Source organism: Marmota monax, unplaced genomic scaffold (assembly GCF_021218885.2).
Source record: "Marmota monax isolate L192 unplaced genomic scaffold, Marmota_monax_Labrador192_F-V1.1 WCK01_AAM20220418_F8-fsc00366, whole genome shotgun sequence".
NCBI classification, from domain to species: domain Eukaryota; kingdom Metazoa; phylum Chordata; class Mammalia; order Rodentia; family Sciuridae; genus Marmota; species Marmota monax.
This window is the reverse complement of record NW_026693123.1, coordinates 96,675-118,228: the sequence shown is the minus strand read 5'-3', so window position 1 is coordinate 118,228 and position 21,554 is coordinate 96,675. Positions and strand designations below refer to the sequence as shown.

Below are 21,554 nucleotides of genomic sequence, written 5' to 3'. Positions count from 1 at the left end.
TTTTTTGAACTTTCTTTTTAGCCTAAAGATACGCAACAAGCACTTAGTAGAAAAGCATCTGCAGTAAATATGGAGAAGTTTAAGAAGTTTGCAGCCCGAAAAAAATGGAAAGTAAGATTGTCTGGGGGATTAATAAATTCTGTTTCTTCAGTATAGCTCTGTTTTGTCAGGTCTCATTTCTTCTATAACCAGCAACTGGAACATACATCCATTTAAAAAAAATAATCTGTAATATTCAACTCCATTATACTATTTTCAAAGGCAAGAAAAATTCATAGTTTAGTCCTATTTAATTTTTTTCAAATGCAATTTTGCATTTTCTTTTATCAAAATCATTCCTAAGGCATTTTTATATTATTATTATAAAAATTAGTGAAGTCTTTTTCTAAATAAGATAGATACACCAAGCCACATTTTAAATAAATGTATTCTTTAGCACAATGGCATTGCATTTATAGCAGCACATGTGCAAATGGTTCTCTAAATCCAGCCTTCCACTGTAAGTGGTTGGGTGGGGTAGGGTGGAGCCAGGAGCATTTGCAGTGTGGCCTCTTCCACTTCTTCAATGTGTATGAGACACTGGTTCAGAAATCCTTAAAACAATCAAAGTTCAAGTTTCAGAAAGTGATAGGATGGGTTTCTGTGCCCAGGGTGATGTCAATACCAGAGGAAGCAAGGATGGCTGTGTCTTGCCATCCCTGGGCCATCAGTGTATCTCATGTTCACACCTACTGAATTTTGGGTGCTTCAATAGGGATGAGAACTACAGCACTAAATTCTGAATGAAGAGTGAGACTTACAATGTGAAGAGAACCACCTTAAGTTTCATTCTCTCCCTCCCCCTACCCCACCTCTCATTCTTACTTGTTCTTTGAGAATAAATATAGAGATTTGTCTTAGAGACTAAGACATTATCTACCATTATTACTCATATGGGCTGACAGGCTCAGAGCAAGGCCATCACATACTACACTTCTCTGAGTGGGGACATCCAGGGTTTTTTTTTAGGGTTCAATTGTATTCCTTAAAGAATAGAGAATTAAGTGAGGAGAGAGAAGTGATGTGGAATATCCAATTCTGAAGCTTAATAATGAAATTCAAAAGGAGAATTCACTCTATTCTGTTGTCTTGATTTATAAGAACTTCAGATTATTCTTCAGGCAGATTACAGTCTAACTAACTGTGGGATCACCCACCTGGAGAACATGTGCTGTCAGCAGTGAACACTATCTCAATGACTTTGTCATTTGCACTAATTTGAGCATTGTTACATAAGTTATTTTTTCTCCTCTCCTCCTGATATTTTTCTTTCTTTCTTTTTTTTTTAAAGCAATCTGTTCGCTTGATATCACTGTGCCAAAGATTATCCAGATCATTCTTGTCCAGAAGTAACATGAGTGTTGCCAGAAGCGATGATACTCTGGTAAGCAAACCTGTTTGCCCTGGTGAACTTGTTTTTTAGTTCTGTGTATTTAGGATGTTTAGATTGTTCTGTTTGTTTAGCAGCTTAGAAGACATGAAATCAGGAAATGCCAGGCCTGTTCTTATTCCTCTCGAGATGGATGATTTTGGCCCCTTGTGGCTTCTTTCTTCCTCTTCACTTTGATTTGGTTGGCACTATCCTCACTCCCACTTCTGCTCCCTCTATAACACTACTCCCCACACAACACTTGCACGTTACATACCCGTGCACATGACATACACACATGCACACACTTAAAGAGACACACACTCTAATAAGTAGAAGAGGAAAGAGCTTATTCTGATTTTCATGAACTAAAATGAAGGCCCTCAGCTGCCACTGACCTGGAGAACTTGGGATCATAGTGGTACAGATAGGGCAGACCATCTTCCCTCAGCAAGCCTAGCATACAGTGCTGCTTGCTGGCATGCCAGGGTAGACCAGAAGGTCTTGATTTATTGGTACTGCACTGAGGCCCTTGAGAAAGGCAACTCACTTCTTTTTCCCAATCAAAACTGAAACCTAACCACTCATGAGCTCTTCAGATATGACTAGACACATCTGAATTCAGCAAGACTTTCCCTGATAGTTAAACAACAACAGGGCTTTGTTAACTCTGGAGGTAAAGGGACTCCAGGAAAGGCAGACAGTTTGGTGGGAACTCCTGTGCTCTGTAACTAAATAGTCAGCATTTCCAGGGTGGAAATCTGGACACCAAAGGCATGCATCACACATTAGCACATACTAACTCTTTTCTTTTCCCCTGAAGGTGGTAGTTTCACTGGGGGCTACAGGTCTAGTTTTATAAGGAGTAAAAAGAGATAGGGGATGTTAAAAAAGTAAAAGGAAGTAGGAGAAAGGTAAGTTAGGAAGAGGGAGAAGGGAGAAGAAGAGGAAGGTTTCCTTGGGAATATTCAGAAGACATTCCCAACTGTGAATCTAACTATGAACGGACAACTATGAATATAAGTAAGTTAAAGGGAATGAATAAAGATTGCAAATTTTAATGACCCTGAATAACCAGTGAGGAGAAAATACATGTGAAAAGTTTAGGGTAGGAGAGGGACCACGTTAGGGAGATCCCTTTCTAGAATCCAGATTCTCTGTCATTTCCATATTTTGCTAATCATGGGGAAAAATATAAAACTCTCTTACTCCTTTAATACCCCTAATTCTCTTGATTTTCATCCCCATGCAGGTGAATCTTGGTTATCAATTTGGAATGTGATAGAAAAGCAAAACCAATGGCATCCTTAGATACATTTTCTATACAAATATTACTAAAACCCTTCAGAGTTTGTTTGGATTCAGATCCAAAGAAAAGAGAGTGAGTTCAGAGTGCTTTCATTTTGCCCTCACAAGCAGAGACTTAGCTTCTGTGGATACACTGCTCCAGATTTGAAATTTCAGTAGCCACACCTAAATATTAATAGTCCAGATATTTATTTGGGATTTTTCTAGCTTATTCCTTGGTTTTAATGCACCACGTTTTGGAAAGAAAATTTCTGGTAAGAAAATTAACAAAGAAGGATTGAACAAATTTGCCATTCAACATTCTGTAGTTATTTTTCCTTTGTAATTAGGAATGTGGCCATTAACTGTTTTCTGGTCCCCTTTTTTTTTTTTTTTTAATGTTTCTCCCCATTAGAGCTAACATTTTTTTTTTTTTTTTGGTAAAATTGTGACCATCTATAAGAGAATTTTGATGTTATTTTAGAACTAGAGAAGGAAGACATTTGAGTGATCAAAAAATGATGTCTATAATTAAAAATTGAAGACTTATTTTATGCTAAGATACTATTTTGTTTGTTCTATAGTTTTTCTTTTTTCATATCCAGAAAGTTTATATTATGCCCTTAGTTCTCCATGACACTTTCTGGGACTCTATTTTGATAGATTCTTCAGGATAAAAACAAAGGGTTATTTGTCATAATCATTTTTGGAAATCTGAATCTCTGAAAGCTGTTTTGCTCCCTAGGTTACAATGCAGGTGGCATTAGGCTCCAGGCAAAAGTAGATGGGATTAACTTGCAGAACAGAAAGAGCAAAAAGTCACTTCTTAGGTCCCTTCATGACCATGTAGATTAGAGAATGAAAAGCCTCAATTTCTTTGGATGAACCTTTTATGCTGATAGGAGGTTCATCCAGAAGAAATTGAGGCCTCTAATGTTATTGTCTCAAGTCACCATGGTACATGACCAGAAAGCTAATTCTCCATCCTTGATGTCTTTCCTAGGATGAGGAGGACTCCTTTGTAATGAAAGCCATCATCCATGCAATCAATGACGACAATGTCCCAGGCCTGCAGCACCTGCTGGGATCATTGTCCAACTATGATGTTAACCAACCCAACAAGGTCTGATTCTCTTCTGCCTGGGTGGTGGAGCGGTGGACCCCAGTTAAGTTTGGAAAGACCCCAGCTGCTTCTCCATTCTCCCTTACAATTGGAAACTCTATACTGTGGGAAAACCCACTTTATGAGTTGCAAATGAAGTCTTTTTGCATTGAGGAAATGCAATGAAGTCATTTTTGCAATGAAAGCAGTTTCATTCCCCTACTGTAACCCCACCCATGAAATCTTGTATCTTCTCATCTGGCACATGGCAATGTCACCTTTGACTGTGAATCCAAAAGAGGAAGGGCATCTTGTCCTCCTGACCCTCTTCCCTTCTGTTCAGCAACAGTAGCTCTGTGTTCTTGAGGTCTTGGAATAACAGTGATAGGATAGGGCTTTTCCTTTCTTACCAAACCTGAAAATCTTGTTTGTATGTGTGTGTGTATGTTTGTGTGTGTGTATGTATATATATATATATATATATATTTTTTTTTTTTCATGTATTTCAGCATGGGACACCTCCATTGCTCATTGCTGCTGGCTGTGGGAATATTCAAATACTACAATTACTTATAAAACGAGGCTCAAGAATTGATGTCCAAGATAAGGTCATAATTTTGTTTTATTGAAAATGGATTCATTTATTAAGTATTTAAAATTGTCTCCTAATTGTAGGGGTAATAGAGAAAAAAAATGTATGCCTATTTCTTAGTTTTCTATCAAGGAAGCTGAACTGCTTAAGCTGCCTGTGTAATATCACACATTTATCTCCCCCTTGTTCTGTGCTAGCATCAGCATTTCTTTGTACCTTCCTCAGATTTCACTCCTTACTGATCAAATTTATTTAACAGTGTTAGATCTCACCTTTGGAAAACAATTTATTTTCTAGTTAATCTAATTAGAAATGCACTTGCTTGCATATTTATTAAGGCAACCAAATAAGAATGATACACTTTGAGGTATACATTGCGTTACAAGTGCAGACACAGTTGAGTAACAGGTGATCATCATTACTGTAGATCTGTCATTAGCATTCTTACACTTTCAACAGAACTATAAATGGATTAAATTTGACCCTTTACAGTATAGTCATTTTCCTTGGGTTCTGCATCCACAGATTCAACCAACTATGGATCAAAAATATTTGTTAAAAAATTTTCAGAAAGTTTTTCTTTTCTTTATTCCCCAAACAATACAGTATAAAATTTTTGCTTGGTATTTATATTCTGTTATTATAAATGTGATCTAGAGATGATTTAAAATATATGGGAGGATGTACACAGATTCTATGTGAATACCACACTATTTTATGTAAGCAATTTGACCATCCATGGATTTTGGTGTGGGCCCAGAATCCTAGATAAAATCTTACTCAGATACAGAGATCTTACTGTACAAGAAATTCTAACCAGAGGTTGAAATAAGGGTTTTTAAAAAAGAAAACCAATTTGTTTTTTTTTTTTAACTTTGAAACAATTTTAGATTTATGAAAAAATGTTGTAGATAGTGTGGAGAGTTCCCTTTTGCCCTTTACCCTGCTACCTCTAATGTTACTGTCTCAGGTCACCATAGTACAGTTGTCAAAACTCTAAAATCGAATGGGGGCTTTGTTTTTCTTGGAAGTGGTTCGTTCCTTTGGGATTTGTCATCACATAGGAAGGGAAACAGAGTGATTCTGGGAATGCATATTTTGAATCTATTGGCTCTTTAGAAATGTGAGTCTACATTGGTTTTCATGCAGGGTGGATCAAATGCCATCTACTGGGCCTCTCGTCATGGTCACGTGGACACTTTGAAATTTCTCAATGAGAACAAATGCCCTTTGGATGTTAAAGACAAGGTAAGGCCACTCTTCTTAGGAAGAAGAGAAGGAAGTAATTAAAGAATGCATTTGAAGGCTGGCATGCCATATCCATTAGAACCCAAAGTGTAAGGATTCAGGGCTGCTGTCCTTCTGCGGATGACTTCAGGTGGATGTTCCTTTGTGCCTGTGCCATGGTCTAATATTAAAATCTGCCTTAGACTGAAATCTTGGAGGTTGTTGTCAGAATGTGCAAGCAGTGGATCATCTTCCTCATGGCATGGACACTCAGAGTTCTAGTAGGGAGACAACCAGATAGAGGCCTAAGCCCTGATTTTCTGACTCTTCTTATACTCTTAAGCAAATCTCTACCTTTTTCTTTCCTTTGAAGTGGCTGACAATGTTGACCTTACACATACTGGCACTAGAAGATTAAGGATATAATATATATAAAGTAAGACTTTTGGGGACAAAGATGTTACTAAGGCTTGTGATTTACTAAGGTCCTTTAATGCATGTTTCATTCAGTCCATATAACAATCCTGTGAATTAATTGGAACTGGCCTGAACCTAGGATTCCTACCTTCTCCTTCATTACTTATTCTACTATACAATACCTCTCTGCTTCCAATAATCATAGACTAATTTGTCATTTAGTTAAGGCTACCACACACTATTGTTTGGGTTGTGCACTTCCCCATACACAAGGGATGACATTTATATCAAAGACACTCTTAGCTTTCTGTGACAAAATATTTGATAAAATCAACCTAAAGGGAAGAAAAGTTTATTTTGGTTTATGGATTCAGAGATTTCAGTTCATGGTCAGTTGGCTTCATAGCTTTAGAGCTGTGTCAAGAAAAAACATCATGGTGGGGAGTACATGAGGGAGAAACATTCTCATTTTATTGTGCTTAGGAAGAGGAGGGGGGGCAGAGAGAGAAAGGGAGGGAGGGAGAGAGAAAGGGAAGGAGGAAGGGAGAGAGAGAAAGGGTCTGGGGTCTCCAAATTCTCTTCAAAGGCAGAATTCCAATGACTTGACTTCATTCTACTAAGCCCCACCTTCTAAAATTTCTACCATAGCGCCCACATGCTGGAGACCAAACCTTTTAATATATATCCTTTTGGGAGACATTTAAGATTCAAACCATAACACACAAATTGATGACTGCAGTTTTGTCAGTTTGCAATAAAATATCTTGTTTTGTCTTTAGTTAGTTTATTCTGACATTTTTGGTGGGCAGACATAAGTACAGTATCTCAAAGAAGTGTACTTGTTATTAATTCACAGAAAGTTGTCATACAAACAAACATGGATGTTCTTTAAAGTCTCCAAGACTGTAAAATATAAGTTGCTAAGCATAGACAAAGAGATAAGAAACTTGTTATGAAAAGAACTGTATTTTTAAATAATTGTTGTATGAGGAATCTAATATTGAAAAAGGAATTTCGTGTTTTTAAAAAAATCAAACAGCTAGAAGCATCCACACATAAAAGGGTATAAGCACTCGTGGATAAAGAGCATATTCACACTGAGCTTGCCAACTGGGGGATTTATTCTAACAGGATGGGCTAGATGTGTGGGTTTGATGCTAGCTGCCTGGTGGCAGCCCCATGCCCTTTCTGACCTGTTCTCCTAAGGGGCCTCTGACCTGAGGGGATTCCACTCAAGGGGAGGGTGTAGACCAGGTATGCTTTGGAGGGGCCTTGTATTCAGTCCCCACAGCTTGCACACATAGGTAGCTCTGACTCATGGGCCCCCTTTCTTTTGCAGTCTGGAGAGACAGCCCTTCATGTGGCATCCCGCTATGGCCATGCTGATGTGGTTCACTTATTGTGCTGCTTCGGCTCTAATCCCAATTTCCAGGACAAGGTAGGTCATGGTTGTAGATGTGCTCACTTCATTCTGCTCTCTGCATTCATGTACAGGCAGCCAAAGGAGACCTTGGAGTCTGCCCTAGTTTTATTCAATTAGTTTTCTTCTTGTTTCCATTATAGAGCACAGACCATCATTAGAAGCATTCTGTAACACAGGGGTCCATGCCAGCTTAGGTTCTGACCTCTTCATTCATGTATTTAATCCTCTAGATAACCCTGTGAAGTGGATTTCCATGATTATCATCCTCTCTGTACAGGTGAAACTGAAGGAGAGAGAAGTCCCATGACTTGCCCAGGCCCTTCTAAGTGAGAGTCAGGGCTCGAACCCACATGGTCTAGTTTCAGTATTCACATTTATAACCACTGTACTGTAATAGACTCTTATAGATAGATATGTGTCTAATGATGTTGATCATGAAGGTACAGACCTTGTGGTCCTGGACTCCAGGCTAGCCCTTTTCTTGACTAGTTAAAGCATCGTTATCTTGATTGCTATCTTGCCAAAGTGATCATGCTGTAATGACTTGTCTTTGTGTTATATACATAACAGAAACAGTCAAACATGAAAATTATTAAGAAAATTTATGCTCAGAAAAGTGCTCTTTCCTATTAATAGTTTCAGATGAAGGGAATAATGGCAATTTTATAAGAAAGGTTCTATAAATCTACACATGTGAAAGCTCTGTAGTTCCAAAAAGCTGAAACAGTGGTTTCAGTGGGCCCCTGAAAGTTAGTTATCAGCGATATGCTGAGAAAGTCAAATATATCCAACACCAGATGTTGGGGAGAGAAAATTAACTAAGGAGAAATATTGGATCTGCTCCTTGATGGTAGCAACTCACACCGTATTGCTATTTCAGATGAATATTTTGTTCCTATAGTTTTGAGCTCTATTCCTCTACCTCCTTAACTTGACTTTGCTTTTGGATTCAAATGGGGCTCTCACCATGCTTCATGTTTGCTTTGACTTTATTACATTCCTCTTCTTTGTGCCTTGTCTCCTTGGCCAGGAAGAAGAAACCCCTCTGCACTGTGCTGCCTGGCATGGGTATTACCCTGTTGCCAGAGCCCTTTGTGAAGCCGGCTGTAATGTGAACATTAAGAACAGAGAAGGAGAGACGCCCCTTCTGACAGCCTCTGCCAGGGGCTACCATGACATTGTGGAGTGTCTGGCTGAACATGGAGCTGACCTTAATGCCTCTGACAAGGTGCTTCACGGGGGCATGTGTTGCACTCACTGAGAAGTGATCTGGAGAGCAAGAGAAATGACTCAATTTGTTTCTCTAAGAAAACAAGCTCTTTTTAAAAATTATTTGTTCTTTCTAGTTATGCATAATAATAGAGTGTATTTTGACATATTATATATACATGGAGTATAACTTCCCATTCTGAAAACAAGCTATTGAATGTAACCAATTGTAATTATCTTTTCTCTGTTCCAAAGATTTTGTGAACTTTACTTTTCTAGATTCTTTTTAATAATCAAAGTCACTTGTGGCATATGACATTTTATAAATTGGTAAAACTATTTTGGTATCTATTTTTAACTTTAAACTTTTTAGCTCTGGAAAAAGTACAGTGTTGATCACTGAATCCCAGACAATTCTCATTGAGTACTAAAGCTGGCAACACACTATTAAGTTTTAGATAAACAAAGAAAGAGATAGTTTATTTACTTCTACCACCAGTTCATTGTAAAAGGACAATGAACCAATTTTTTTTGTCTAGCAATTTCAATTCTAGACCAGGTGTTCCCTTTAACTAAGCAAATTCAACATAATCTGTTTTTATTATGAACTTGTATTTAAAATGAGCCTGGGATATTTCTGTGTATAGTTGGATTTGGGATGTGGTAGTTCATTTATTTATTTATTAATATTATTTTTTAGATGTTGATGAACCTTTATTTTATTCCATTTATTTATTTGTGGGGTTAAGAATCAAATCCAGTGCCTCACACATGGCTAGGCAAGCACTCTACCACTGAGCCACAACCCCAGCCCTAGTAGTTCATTTAATAACTTCTAGTTGTGAAATATTATTGTGATACAGAGTAGGGGTTCTCAGCTGAGGCAGCTTTGCTCCTAGGGGACTTTTGATAAAATCTGAAGACATATTCTGGGTGTCAGCTAGGGTTGGGGCTTGCTACTGGCATTTAGTAGACCTAGACCAATCTTGTTCTGTTAAGCATCCTACAACTCAGAGGAGCCTCCGCAATGGAATTATCCTGCCCAAAACAACATTAGCACTGGGGTGCAGAAACTCTAGTACAGAAGAGTAATAGGAATGTTTTTGAACTCCCTAACAACTCTTGAAACTCAGCACATCCATTCTAGCAGGTAGAATGAATTCCCAGGCTGGGTTTCATGGGATGTGGAGGGTAAGCACATTACATCTGGTTCTCATATGTATGACAGCTGTCGAGCAAATAATTTCTTGTTGCTTTGTTAGTTTCCCCTAGTGTAAAATAAAGAAATAAGCTCTCTACTTAGGAAGTTAGTAAGTATTTCTAGGTAATGTTTTTGAAAATGTTTTGATTTAACAGGCCTTTGGAATACCAACAATTGTTTATGTCTTGTAAGTGCAGAGACAAAGAAATATAGGTTCTTTCTATTAATTGAACTGCACAAACCTAAATTAATCAAGCAGGTGGTCAGCTTAGGCTGTGATGATGATGCAGAAAAGCCTCTCCCGCCCTTCTAGAGCTAAGTTTATGACATTTTAATTCCTCCTTTAGGCTTTGTAGTAGTGATCCTGTTGCCTGTTGAGCCCTACACAGGCTGGCAGGGAAGGTGTACCTCATTGCTGCCCTCCTAAATGAAAGCTCTCATGGTCTGTTCCAGGATGGACACATTGCCCTTCATCTTGCTGTACGACGCTGCCAGATGGAGGTCATTAAGACTCTCATCAGCCAGGGGTGTTTTGTGGATTTTCAAGACAGACATGGCAACACGCCGCTCCATGTGGCCTGCAAGGATGGCAATGTGCCAATCGTGGTGGCCCTCTGTGAAGCAAATTGTAATTTGGACCTCTCAAACAAGGTAAGCATGAGGAGAAGAGCCCTGCATTCCAACTGTGTCCACCCATCCTCCTGCTTCAGGATGTGGGCCATGTTTCTGTTTATACTCTTCATTGTTTAAGTGAATGTCTCTCATGTGCCATTTGTTATTTTTTCCAAGACGGTTCCATTTTAAGCTGTTTTACAGGTGACATTTGAATAATCTCCTAGAATAGCAGAAAGTTGTTGCATTAATGAGTACTTCCTGCTTTGCTTGGATTCCCATTGATGGTCATCTTGAATGAGTGTGTGTGTGTGTGTGTGTGTGTGTGTGTGTGTGTGTGTGTTTATGTCTCGCAGGCTCCTGGAGAGCAATCAGAGAATATGGTACAAAGAAAGGCATCTTTACTAGGGCACTAAGTCTTCAGGAAATGCCTGATCAGATGATTTGGTTCCTAGGACCTTACATCTCTTCTGATCTTTCTCCATTTAGAGTTTTATGGTTAAAATTTCCTAACACCTTTCTTTGTGCTAAATAAATTTGGGAAGACTGAGGGGATTTTATCATCTCATCAATAATAAAGAAATGAAAACAATAAATTGTGTACATCTATATTCATAAAAAAATCCCATATGCGAATTTCTAGAGTAGGTTGCTGCCTTTCCTTTCCCCTGAATCCCATCTCAACTTTCATTACCAAATAAGATAGAACATTTGGATATTCATATTATTTTAGCCCTGTAACTGTATGAAAGAAAGCACTGTTTTGTTACGATTATGTTAAAAACAAAGTCCATGTGGAATTGATTTTTTAATTGTGGAACATGTTTGTTTACAAAATCCTACAGTGCCAGCAGGATTTTGTTTGATTTGTTGAGATAAAAGAATTAATATCTGAAACAGCTGGAAAATTATATTTCTACAGGAAAATCATTTCTCCTGCATGTTACATGAGTACTTGTAATGAAAACTGAAGTTACTAATCTTCATATTCTGAGAATGTGGAAAGGCAATATTCTAGGTTTCAGCCATTTGCTGTTGGTTGATTTCTTGGTTTATCCCATTCTAGTCTTGCTAAGTGGTTATGTAAGTGGCTTACTGGGACAGCTGAATGTAATATCAAGTAGTGTCAAGACCCTGGCTTTCCTTCTAGTATTGCTTATGTGAATCAAAAGCAGCTTCATAGAACATGATATACTTATTAGACTACCTTTAGATTTGGCCATTATATGCATAGTGGGCCTTCTGTGTGTACACTATCTGGAATGTAGCTCAGTGGTAGAGCATGACTAGCATACAGGATGCCCTGGATTTGATCCCCAGCTTTAAACAAACAAAAATCCTAGGGCATTTGGTGGAAATGTTTCTATATTTTTAGTATTGCAAATGGCTATGGTAGTAAAAAATAAATGTTGACACAAGTTTGTGTTTTTTACTATATATGGCAAAGCAGTGGTATACAGAGGCATTCAATAGATGATTTTGTCATTGAATTAGGCTCGGCTAGACTGAAAATCATTAATTCCATATTATTAGCTTCTTGGAATCAGTGGCAAAGTTCAGACACTTAATGCCAAACCTATTTGGAGCAGAAATGCTGGTTATCCATAGCTTTTCATCGTGTTACACTTCAGGCAGACTCTACAGTTGGGCTTCGATGCTCAGATCCTTAGCACACCATGATTTTGTGTAGAAAAGAAGTTTGTTTATCTCAGAGATTTGCAGGCTGAAAGTCCAAGATCAGGGAACCATCTGGCCTGCTTCTAGTGAGGGTCTTCTGGCCGGATCATAACATGGTGGATATCATCATGTGGTGGGGTGGGAGGAAGAGAGAGAGAGAGAGAGAAAACCCGAGACCACATGGTAGAGAGGAGGCAAGAGAGAAGCTGACTGCTTTATAACAACCCATTATTGTAACCAATCTAGTCCTTTGAGAAATTAACAGAGATTAATTAATGCCTATGACTAGAAGCCTTCTTTCCAGTCACAGGCATTAATCCCTTCTGAGGGTGGAGCCCCAGTGACCTAACCACCTCTAGCAGACCTCACTCCTGAAAGTTTCTGCCATCTCTTAGTACTTTACAGTGGAGAGCAAAACTCCATCACATGAAACTTAGGGAGTCAAAACTATATCTGAACCTCAGTACTCTTGTTTTTCTATTTTTTCTCCCCTACTCTTTTTTTTTTTTTTAAATAAAGAAAAGTAATAGAGGCTCTATAGAATGGTGTGCAGGAAAATAAAGGAAAGACATCATTTCTTCACTAAAGCACAACTAATCCACCTTTATGCATGTTTGTTCAAATAGGGGATTGTTAGTGTGGATATGGCATGGTGGCATCCACATTCTCAAGCAGATTGTCACTCTTTCCTCAGGGTGTTGTTGTCTTGCCTCCTTCCTGCTAGATCACATTCCCTAGAGACAAATTCTACCCATCACCAGCATGTGACAGTACCTTGTCACTACCTTTGATGCTCACTATAATGAAAGACATTATTTCATGCTTCATTCTTCTCATATGAAGGTCAGAACAGTGACTGTTTAACACAGCTGTGTTGGAGATCACACAAGAGAAAAGGAAGGGACCACATAGAATGCATCATCATGGATGTGTCATCCTTACTGTTTATATCTTTTGGCTCTTTTCATAAGCAACAACAGAGAAAGCAAGTTGCATGCACAGAGACAACACACACACACACATACACACACACACACAGAGCTGGGAGTGTGAGTACTCCATGGCTGACAAGCACTGATTAATTAATACACTTTTTGGTTAGTAAGGTGCCAGCACTCAGGACCTTGTGGATACGAGTATGGATGATTCTGCCCCCCTGCTGCTTTTAGGCAGACAAGTACACATTCAAAAGTAGCAGTCACTCACATTGTCGTCATGCTGGGACAGAGTTCTCAAGGTTCTATGGAAACCCAGAATCAATACTTTGAAAACGAAAGAAATCAGAGAAAGTTTACAAAGGTGGTGACTTAAAATGGCTAGGGCTTTGACAGGTGAAGAGGTCAGGAGAGCCAATTTTAGATAGAGGAAATCATGTGTATATGTTGGTGACTGTAGGTGACATGACAATAGGGGACATGGTGAGGCTCTTTAGAGAGAAGGCAGTGGGGGAAAGGAACATGCTGATACTAGCAAAAGGCCCAGAATATAGTGCTAAGAAGTACAAGTTCTGTTCCATCTAAAATTGGGGGGCTTTGAAACTGTCAGTCATTGTTTGTCTCATTATTAGACTTCTCTTCATCATCTCTTTTCTATAAAACTATATGTGTGTGTGTTGTGTGTGTATGTCTGTGTGTGTGTATATTTTTTTCATAAGCAAAATTATATCTTCTTTACATTTTATCTTCCAAACTTGTTTTCTTTCTCACACTAACTCCAGGATATTTGAAAGCTTAATATGTGCTTTCTAAATGACTTTAGAGATGATGGTAAACAAAAGGTGAATGTGTGTACATAATGCAGTATCATTTAAAATGGCAAGAAGCTGGAATTCCCTGAAGTGTCTGTCCTCTGTGGGCTGGATAAATCAATCATTATGTAGTCCTGCACTGAGTATTATTCAGATATTCAAAAACATGTAATAGATTTTAGTTACAGATATGAAAAAGCATCTACAATCTATTGTTAGGTGAATAAAGCAAGTGATGTAGAGTATGACCACATCTTGGCTTTTAAAATTGTGTACCCTATATTAAAGATTCATAGATAAGAGCTTGGAAGGAAATGCACCAAAATGTTCAGTAGGGAGGGCTCTGAGCAGGGAAACCTGTGGAGGAAAGGTGAGTAACGCTGAGGATTCGTTTCTATATTGTTAGGATATTTTATTTTTTTCTTCAAACTAATATTTTATTAAGTACAGTATCATTTAGGTACATTTATCTTTATAAAACTAACTTCCTTTTTTGGTAAAAATAGCCCCAAACTGCTGGCCCTTCCTAGGCAGCCCTTGAAATTCTGTGGTTGGCTCTTGGCCTTGCCACCCACTCCCGTATCCCCCAAAGCTGAAAAATCTCCTGGGGTTAGGTGCAGTCTTGGATGGGGTTAGGTGCAGCCGGCTGGATCCATCATGCCTGCTTGAAACAGCAAGGTGTAAGGCAATTGATGTGAGGTCCTCTCTCCAGCAACCACACCTCTGTTAGAGCTGGTGGGGGAGCAACTTCTTCCCCTCCTACCTGAAATATCAGTTCATCAGTTGGGCAGCATGCCCATCAGAACTTGTTTGTATATTTTAAATGAGCATGTTTTAACTTCATAACAAAAACAGATGTGCAAATAAGCAGCATAAAACAGAGAGTCCCAAACTTTATCAAATCACAACATCTTTAGCATCTCAGTAATTTCTATTTCCCCTTCCCTTAGGGCAAAAGAAATACTTTCTACCGATTAAGTAGTTTAGCCTGAACAACTTGGCAGCCAAAAAATAAAACATAAATTGAAAGAAAATTAATATTTTTATTTCATTCTCACTTAACCACAAGTAGTCAAAGGATGTTTGTGCCTTTTGGCATCAACTGTCTCATTCCCTGATCCACAAGGATTTTCTCAGGATACTGGTTTCTTACCCCACCAACCACTAACCTATTGCAAAGATATGATGGCATTGAAAGCAAAGCAATAGAATCTAAGGTGTAGACTCCTAACTACCTCAAAACTAGTAGTTCACTTGGTATCTGAACCTGGTGGCTACAGCAGAAACCTAAGATATTTCTCAGCACTCCTGTGAATTTACCGCTATGCCCTGAGGTCCTATGGCACGCAGTTTGGGAACCACATGCCTATCAACAGTGAGCATGCCCTTCATGTTTCACCTCAGTAGATTGTCTTCAATAACTGTCCTTCCATCTCCTCTTCCCTTGCTGTGTCTAAATTAGAACTGTGATGCAGATATTGCTGGGACTTTGAGTCTGTCACATCCTGTCATCACAATAGGAAACTTAATTTTAGCTTGCTCTTTTATCCTTTGTAGTTGTATTTTGAAATTACTCTTTAAACAGTAAAGTACTTGAAAATGGTCTGCGTGGCTGGCCTGCCTCTGTGGGAGATGATTCCTCCTCATGCCCAGGGTTCCTCTACCTAATATGGTCTCCTGGAATACATTCCCTAGATATTTTCCTCAACAATAACAAAATATGAACCAAAAGGTCTCATGAGCAATAACCCTGAGATCTGTTTTGATATTTTTTTCTCTTTCCAGTATGGGCGAACGCCTCTACACCTTGCAGCCAACAATGGGATCCTGGACGTAGTCAGGTACCTCTGCCTGATGGGAGCCAATGTGGAGGCGTTGACCTCGGTGAGTACTGCAGCTTTTGGCAGGAAAGGGCTGTTGGAAACTTCTTGTGCCTCAAGGGCATGAGGGGAAAGGTATTGCTTGGCAACTGCATTCTAGAGCAGACAAGCTGCTATTAAGCTTTAACTCCTCCGCTGCAGTTACGTAAACATTTGCCCACACAAACTCGTTTAATATCTGGTTAATGTTTCATCCTATTCTCATTTCAACAGGCCCTGCTCTGCCAGAAATTCCTGCTGGTTCTCACTGGCCATTTGTTTTCTGTTACACAACAGTGCTGCTGCAATTTTGATTACATGTATGTGTTTCCCTTTTCTAAATGCTCACCCTCTACCCCAGGGCACTGGAGCCTCCTGGTCCTTTAGAAGGAGCTAGAGGAAAAAGCAGCCATCCTAAGGAACAGGGTCCTACTGTTTGCCGCCTGAGGCCAGATTGCCTTGAGACAAGGAGCGGCTCTTTATCGCTTAAAGAGCTCACCTCTGCTGCTAGGTCTCCAAAATAGTTTTAAATAAGACTTACTCAGTTTTCTCACTCCCCAGTTCAGATCTAGTACCTCCTAAGCAGAAGAAATTCTTTGATTCACATTTCATGAACTACCAAAGAGGGACAATAGTTAGCACAATAAGATAATGTCTTCTTACTGCTGTGAAATATCATTTGAGTTGGTGGTGGCTGAGCAGTGGGTCAACTGTCTTTTGCTTGGGAGAATCCTGAAACTCACAGATTGAAGCACTGCTGACATAAGGTAATTCTCTAAGGCCAAGTGCTATTTTTTAATATAGTGGCCCATTTCAGGTCCCTGAGCTGAAAGTAGAGCTTCATATCTTGGAATTCATCAGAGGATTAGCAAACCATTATCCAGACCACTGCCTGTTTTTGTAAATACATTTTATTGAAACACTGCCATTCCCATTCATCTAAGTATTGTCTCTGATTATACGTGCTACATACAATATTAGAGATGAGGAGTTGCAACAGAGACCCCAAAACATGTATGATGTGTTTATAGGAAATGTTTGCTGACCTCTGTAGGATATTGCCTCCCTGACCGTGTTCATATTTTTACGATGTCATTCTCTTTCCAAAAGTAATGAATCTGTTGTGTGCAGTGTTGGCTCTGAGTTGTGATTTCTCTGCAGGCCTAGTTATTATCAGTACTCTACATAGGATTGGTCCTCTTCTAAGGGCACTTCCTAACCCACTGAAAATCACACATGATGCAAAATACATTTCCTGCTGTGCATGGACCAGGGTCTGATGCTCCATTATCAACTCCACCCAACCCCCGCCCAACCATAATCTTGGAATATTGCCTACTTACTTCATAATAAAGCATTTTTATGGGGAAAGAAAAATATTTTAAAAAGTCTTGATGTTACCTCATTACTAGCTTTGAAGTTGCCAGCAGATGACCTCTGCAAAATCCAGCAGTGTGGGCTATCAGCAGCCCCAACCTCTAGAGGAGCTCACCTCTAGCTTCCACTGCTGTTCCCACTGGTTCCAGGTGCTCATAAAACCCTACTCAGTGCCTCTAAGTTATTCATTCTACAAACTCCTAGCATATATTCTACCAGGTACTGCTAACAGGATTATAATAGCAATAAGATATGTGTGTTCCCCCAGAAACTTCTGGAAAATGGGGGAGAGTCTTGACCAAAGAATCCCAATAGCTGATATTGTGACAGGAAAGTAGGGTCCCAAGGGAATTGAGGGGATCAGAGCCTCTTCCTGAAGGAATCATTACGTGGAGTGTGAAGACTGAGTGGCAGGAAGTGGGCAGAGAAATGTGGAAAGCACTGAGTGCTGTGAAGAACTGGGGAAACACAGCATGAAGAATCCCCAGGCAGGTGGAGGAGTGAGCAGGGCTGGAGTGTGCCCTGCTCTTCCGGCCAGGGAAAGGTGGGACTCTTCCTGTTACGGCAGGGGATAGCCTATTACTATTTTGAACAGGGAGGGGTATGATCATTTAGATGGGACTTCCATGCAAAGTACATCACCAAGAGAATAAAACCTTCTAAGTCTTGTCTTTGATCCCTGCTGACCTGGAGAGCACCAGTCTTAGATCATCTTCTGAAGGCCCCAGTCACCTAGGCCGTACTTTCCCACCAGGCCTGCTCTTTTTCTTCCTCAGAGTTCAGTCTCTGTGAAGGCTTTCACATATCAGTAAAGGAACCAGAAGAATCAATAAAGGAACCAGATGATTTGGCATGAGCCACTTTCTGGGGATGTGGTGTCCCCTAAGGCACCTGATTCACCCCAGAACAAATGAGAAGTCTTCACCTGCCCATTTCAGAACTTTAAGGAAGAAACTTGACATATTTCAGAACTTTAAAGAAGCAAAGAGAGCTGGGTAGTCCTGCTTGGGAAGCATCCTTCCTCTGGAGCATCCATCTGAACTCCATCCTCAGCCTGAGATAGGGGTCCTCAGCCTGGCAACTTTGACCCCCACTGGAAATTTGAAACTATCTGGAGACATTTTTGGTTATAAACAAAATCAGAGTTAGGGGATGCTACTGGTACCTTGTGGGTAGAGCCATTCAGTAAGGTGTTAGACACCCCTGACAACAGAAAATTTTCTAATCCAAATGTTACAGTGCTGAGATTGAGAAATGTTGGGCTAATGGGACCCCTTGCATGTCTCAGAGAGTAAGCTGAGTTGAGGAATTGGGAGGTTTCCAGGTAGACAGATTTTGGGCGTTCCTGTGGTTATACAGGGATGGAAATTTAACTGTTCGTTGTTGATAAATATTGATAAAGAGAAAGCAAGGTGAACTTGATTTGTTTGAAAATTGCTTCCATTATTTAAACTTTTGAATTTTGAATGATCTACAAAACTGCAATAGAATAACCCACTAAGCAATCATATCCCTCTTGGTGATATGGGCACAGTGACAGCTCCCGCCTTCCACGGGTGATGCCAAGGGTTCACGCATGCAAAGCACCAAGAACTGGGTCTGGCATGGCTTATCAGAAGGTTCTCAATTAATGTTAGCCCTTATGCATACTCATGGTATAAAAACAAATAAATTCATTCAGTATGAAACTGAGGTCTTATGAAGTCTCTAAAAATCTTTAAATCAAAATTGTTTGATTAAGCCTTTTCTTTGGTATGCACAGTGATTGCCAGGAGCCGGCATCATTTGAGGGCTCAGTTTGTCTGTATGAGGACTGTTAAGACATTAGCTTGCACTAACTAGAATTTAGCACCTAATGATATTCTTGGTCGTCTTCCTGATTGAAGAGAGGGGCTCAGGATGGAATAGTCAGCCAACTAATCCATTTTGATTAACACCCATGAGGGTTGAGACATCTCTCTGTTATACCCCAAGACATCACGCAGTGATTGTTCCTCTGTCTTGTCTTTTCCTGGGCAACCAAATAAGGATTCTCCAGATAAAGAAACACTATAGGACATACTTTTTGTTTACCTGATTTGCTGCTGATGTCTGTTACTTTCCTACCTCAGACCCACAGATTAGGTGTGTGGAAGACACATACAGCTGTGTTTTGCACAAAAAGAAACTTGTAATTTTTCACCAACAGGATGGAAAGACGGCAGAGGATCTTGCTAAATCAGAACAGCATGAGCACGTGGCTGGTCTACTTGCCAGACTCCGAAAGGTGAGAAATTCTGTTCATCTATAAGAAATTCCATTTGTTTGTTTGTTTATTTTCTGTGGTGCTGGGGATTGAACCTAGGAGCTTGCACGTGATAGGTAAGAGTCCAACCATTGAACTACCTCCCCAGCCCTCTACCTATTCTTATTTTAAAAATTCTCAGACTTCCCCACGTTAATTATTAGAGTGAATAGAAGGAAGCTTTGGACATAGGTTTTAGCAAGAGCATCTGTCCCTGTCCTATGGTTTACACATCAATTTGGTATAAGTACATAAGCTCCCCATTTAATTTCTTCTCCCAGAGGTAGACTTGAAAAATAATTCAACTTTTTAACCATTGCTGTGTCTGGTCTTTATCCTGTACTAACCATTTCCATAAAGTAGAGGGGAAATGAGAAAGATGACTGCTTTTTTCCTTTGTGTTTTGAGTTTCCAGGAATCACTTATGCTCCTGTTTATCAAACATTGTTACTCTGAGGTTTATAGAAACATGACAAAAAATAAGTAAATGCAGATGTACCCTTTGCAGCCCACCTCATACATAGCAATTTCATCAAGAGTCTTCCAAATAGACCCTTTAATCTAGGTACAAAATGTTCTTGTTGTAGGCACAAAATGTTCACTTTGGTGTTATTTAAATTGAATAGGTCATAATTGGAAGAGTAAAATGCATAGAGAAATCCTGGGCTTCAAAGTAAAAGATAAATTCTATGCACATTATAATTCCTACTATGTTAAAATGCTTAGAAAGAAAATAACAGTGGTATCTTTTATTTTTGCTATTGTGAGTTAACATTTTTTAAAAACACTACTGTATAGCTCCAAGTTTCCTCTAATGATCATGAAAATAATTTTCACAAAACAAATTTTCTACAGAAATAAATAGATAAATTAGTTGATTGTCCAAGACATGCTCTGGATACCCCACAGTGTTCCTGACATATAGCCCAAAGAGTACCTGCCACAGAAAGTTTGTTGTCATACCTTTGACGTCCACTAGAAGATTGAATTTTCATAGTTGTCCCATGGTCTTGGAGGGAGGTTATAGATAGATTGTAGTAGTTTCTTTCTTTGTATGGAATTTAGATTTGGAAATAACCAACTGTTTCAAGTGTATATATATATATATATTTAAAACCCTTTGAAGTTCACCTGATGGAGAGAGAATGTCATGGATCATTATTTTCACACCCTTCTGCTTTTGATGCTGTGAGGGGCCACAAAGGCACCAGGTAGATGTTGGGTCAACTCCTGGGCCACTGGAGTAACTCCATTTCCCCTGTTTTCTCAAGATTCAAGAGAGAAGTCTAGAAAAACTTCCCCAGCCTAACTCACCTGTTCATACAGGACACAAGTAAAGTCATTGTCAGCTAAGTGTTTTCTTGCTTGTGCACTGTGGACTGTCCTTCTGTGAGTGACAATTTGGATTAGAAAAACAGAGAAAACTTTTTGTTTACAAGCAAAATAAGGTAGATAATGAACTTTTAACATGAAATTTCCTAATTTTTAAATTCATCTTATTGAAGCAATGTCAGCAGCCTAACAGAACATAGCCCCGGTCCCTGTTTGCAATTTCTGGTTTTTGCTGGATTATATAGTTGGTAACCTTATGTCGGGTGTAGAATCTTATGTTTATAGACAGACTGTTCAGATAAAAGGACTATTTTCAATTGGTTACCCACCATCTACCAATAGTAGACTGGTGCCTGGCACCACCCACACACCTATAATCTCCGAGACTCAGGCGGCTGAGGAAGGAGGATCAAAAATTCAAGGCCAGTCTCAGCAACTTTGTGACACCCTGTCTCAAAAAAGCCTGGGGATGTAATTCAGTGATAAAGTGCCCCTGGGTTCAATCCCTGGTAAAAACAAACAAACAAACAAAAAAACACGAAAGTTATGCTGTTTTTTTCACGGGGTGGATAAGCACAGATTATTGGCCGCTCACTACTGGGTCTCTCTAGTGTCCACTGATAGAAAGTACACTTTGCTAAGACTAGAAAGGGTTTTGGGAATAGGCATACCACTTTCATTACATATGTAAATATGTATGTTAAGGTATTCTTAGATTTCCAAAACTCCACAGAGATATTTCAGCTCCCCTGCAGCCCCTGGTCTAGCTAGGATTTCTGAAGATCAATGTTGTTCCTTCC

At 39.4% G+C, this 21,554-nt stretch overlaps 1 protein-coding gene across 3 annotated transcripts in view; it reads left to right on the top strand.

Annotated features, from left to right (window-relative positions):
• Window positions 1–21,554, top strand: part of Dapk1 (death associated protein kinase 1) — a 189,457-nt gene that overhangs the window by 138,986 nt on the left and 28,917 nt on the right. For all 3 annotated transcript variants that reach the window (XM_046455009.2, XM_046455010.2, XM_046455011.2), the window contains 10 exons: window positions 22–111; window positions 1,331–1,423; window positions 3,699–3,818; window positions 4,307–4,405; window positions 5,539–5,637; window positions 7,373–7,471; window positions 8,487–8,684; window positions 10,320–10,517; window positions 15,688–15,786; window positions 19,327–19,404. In XM_046455009.2, the coding sequence (XP_046310965.1) occupies window positions 22–111; window positions 1,331–1,423; window positions 3,699–3,818; window positions 4,307–4,405; window positions 5,539–5,637; window positions 7,373–7,471; window positions 8,487–8,684; window positions 10,320–10,517; window positions 15,688–15,786; window positions 19,327–19,404 (1,173 nt within the window). The remainder of the gene's footprint in view (window positions 1–21; window positions 112–1,330; window positions 1,424–3,698; window positions 3,819–4,306; window positions 4,406–5,538; window positions 5,638–7,372; window positions 7,472–8,486; window positions 8,685–10,319; window positions 10,518–15,687; window positions 15,787–19,326; window positions 19,405–21,554) is intronic.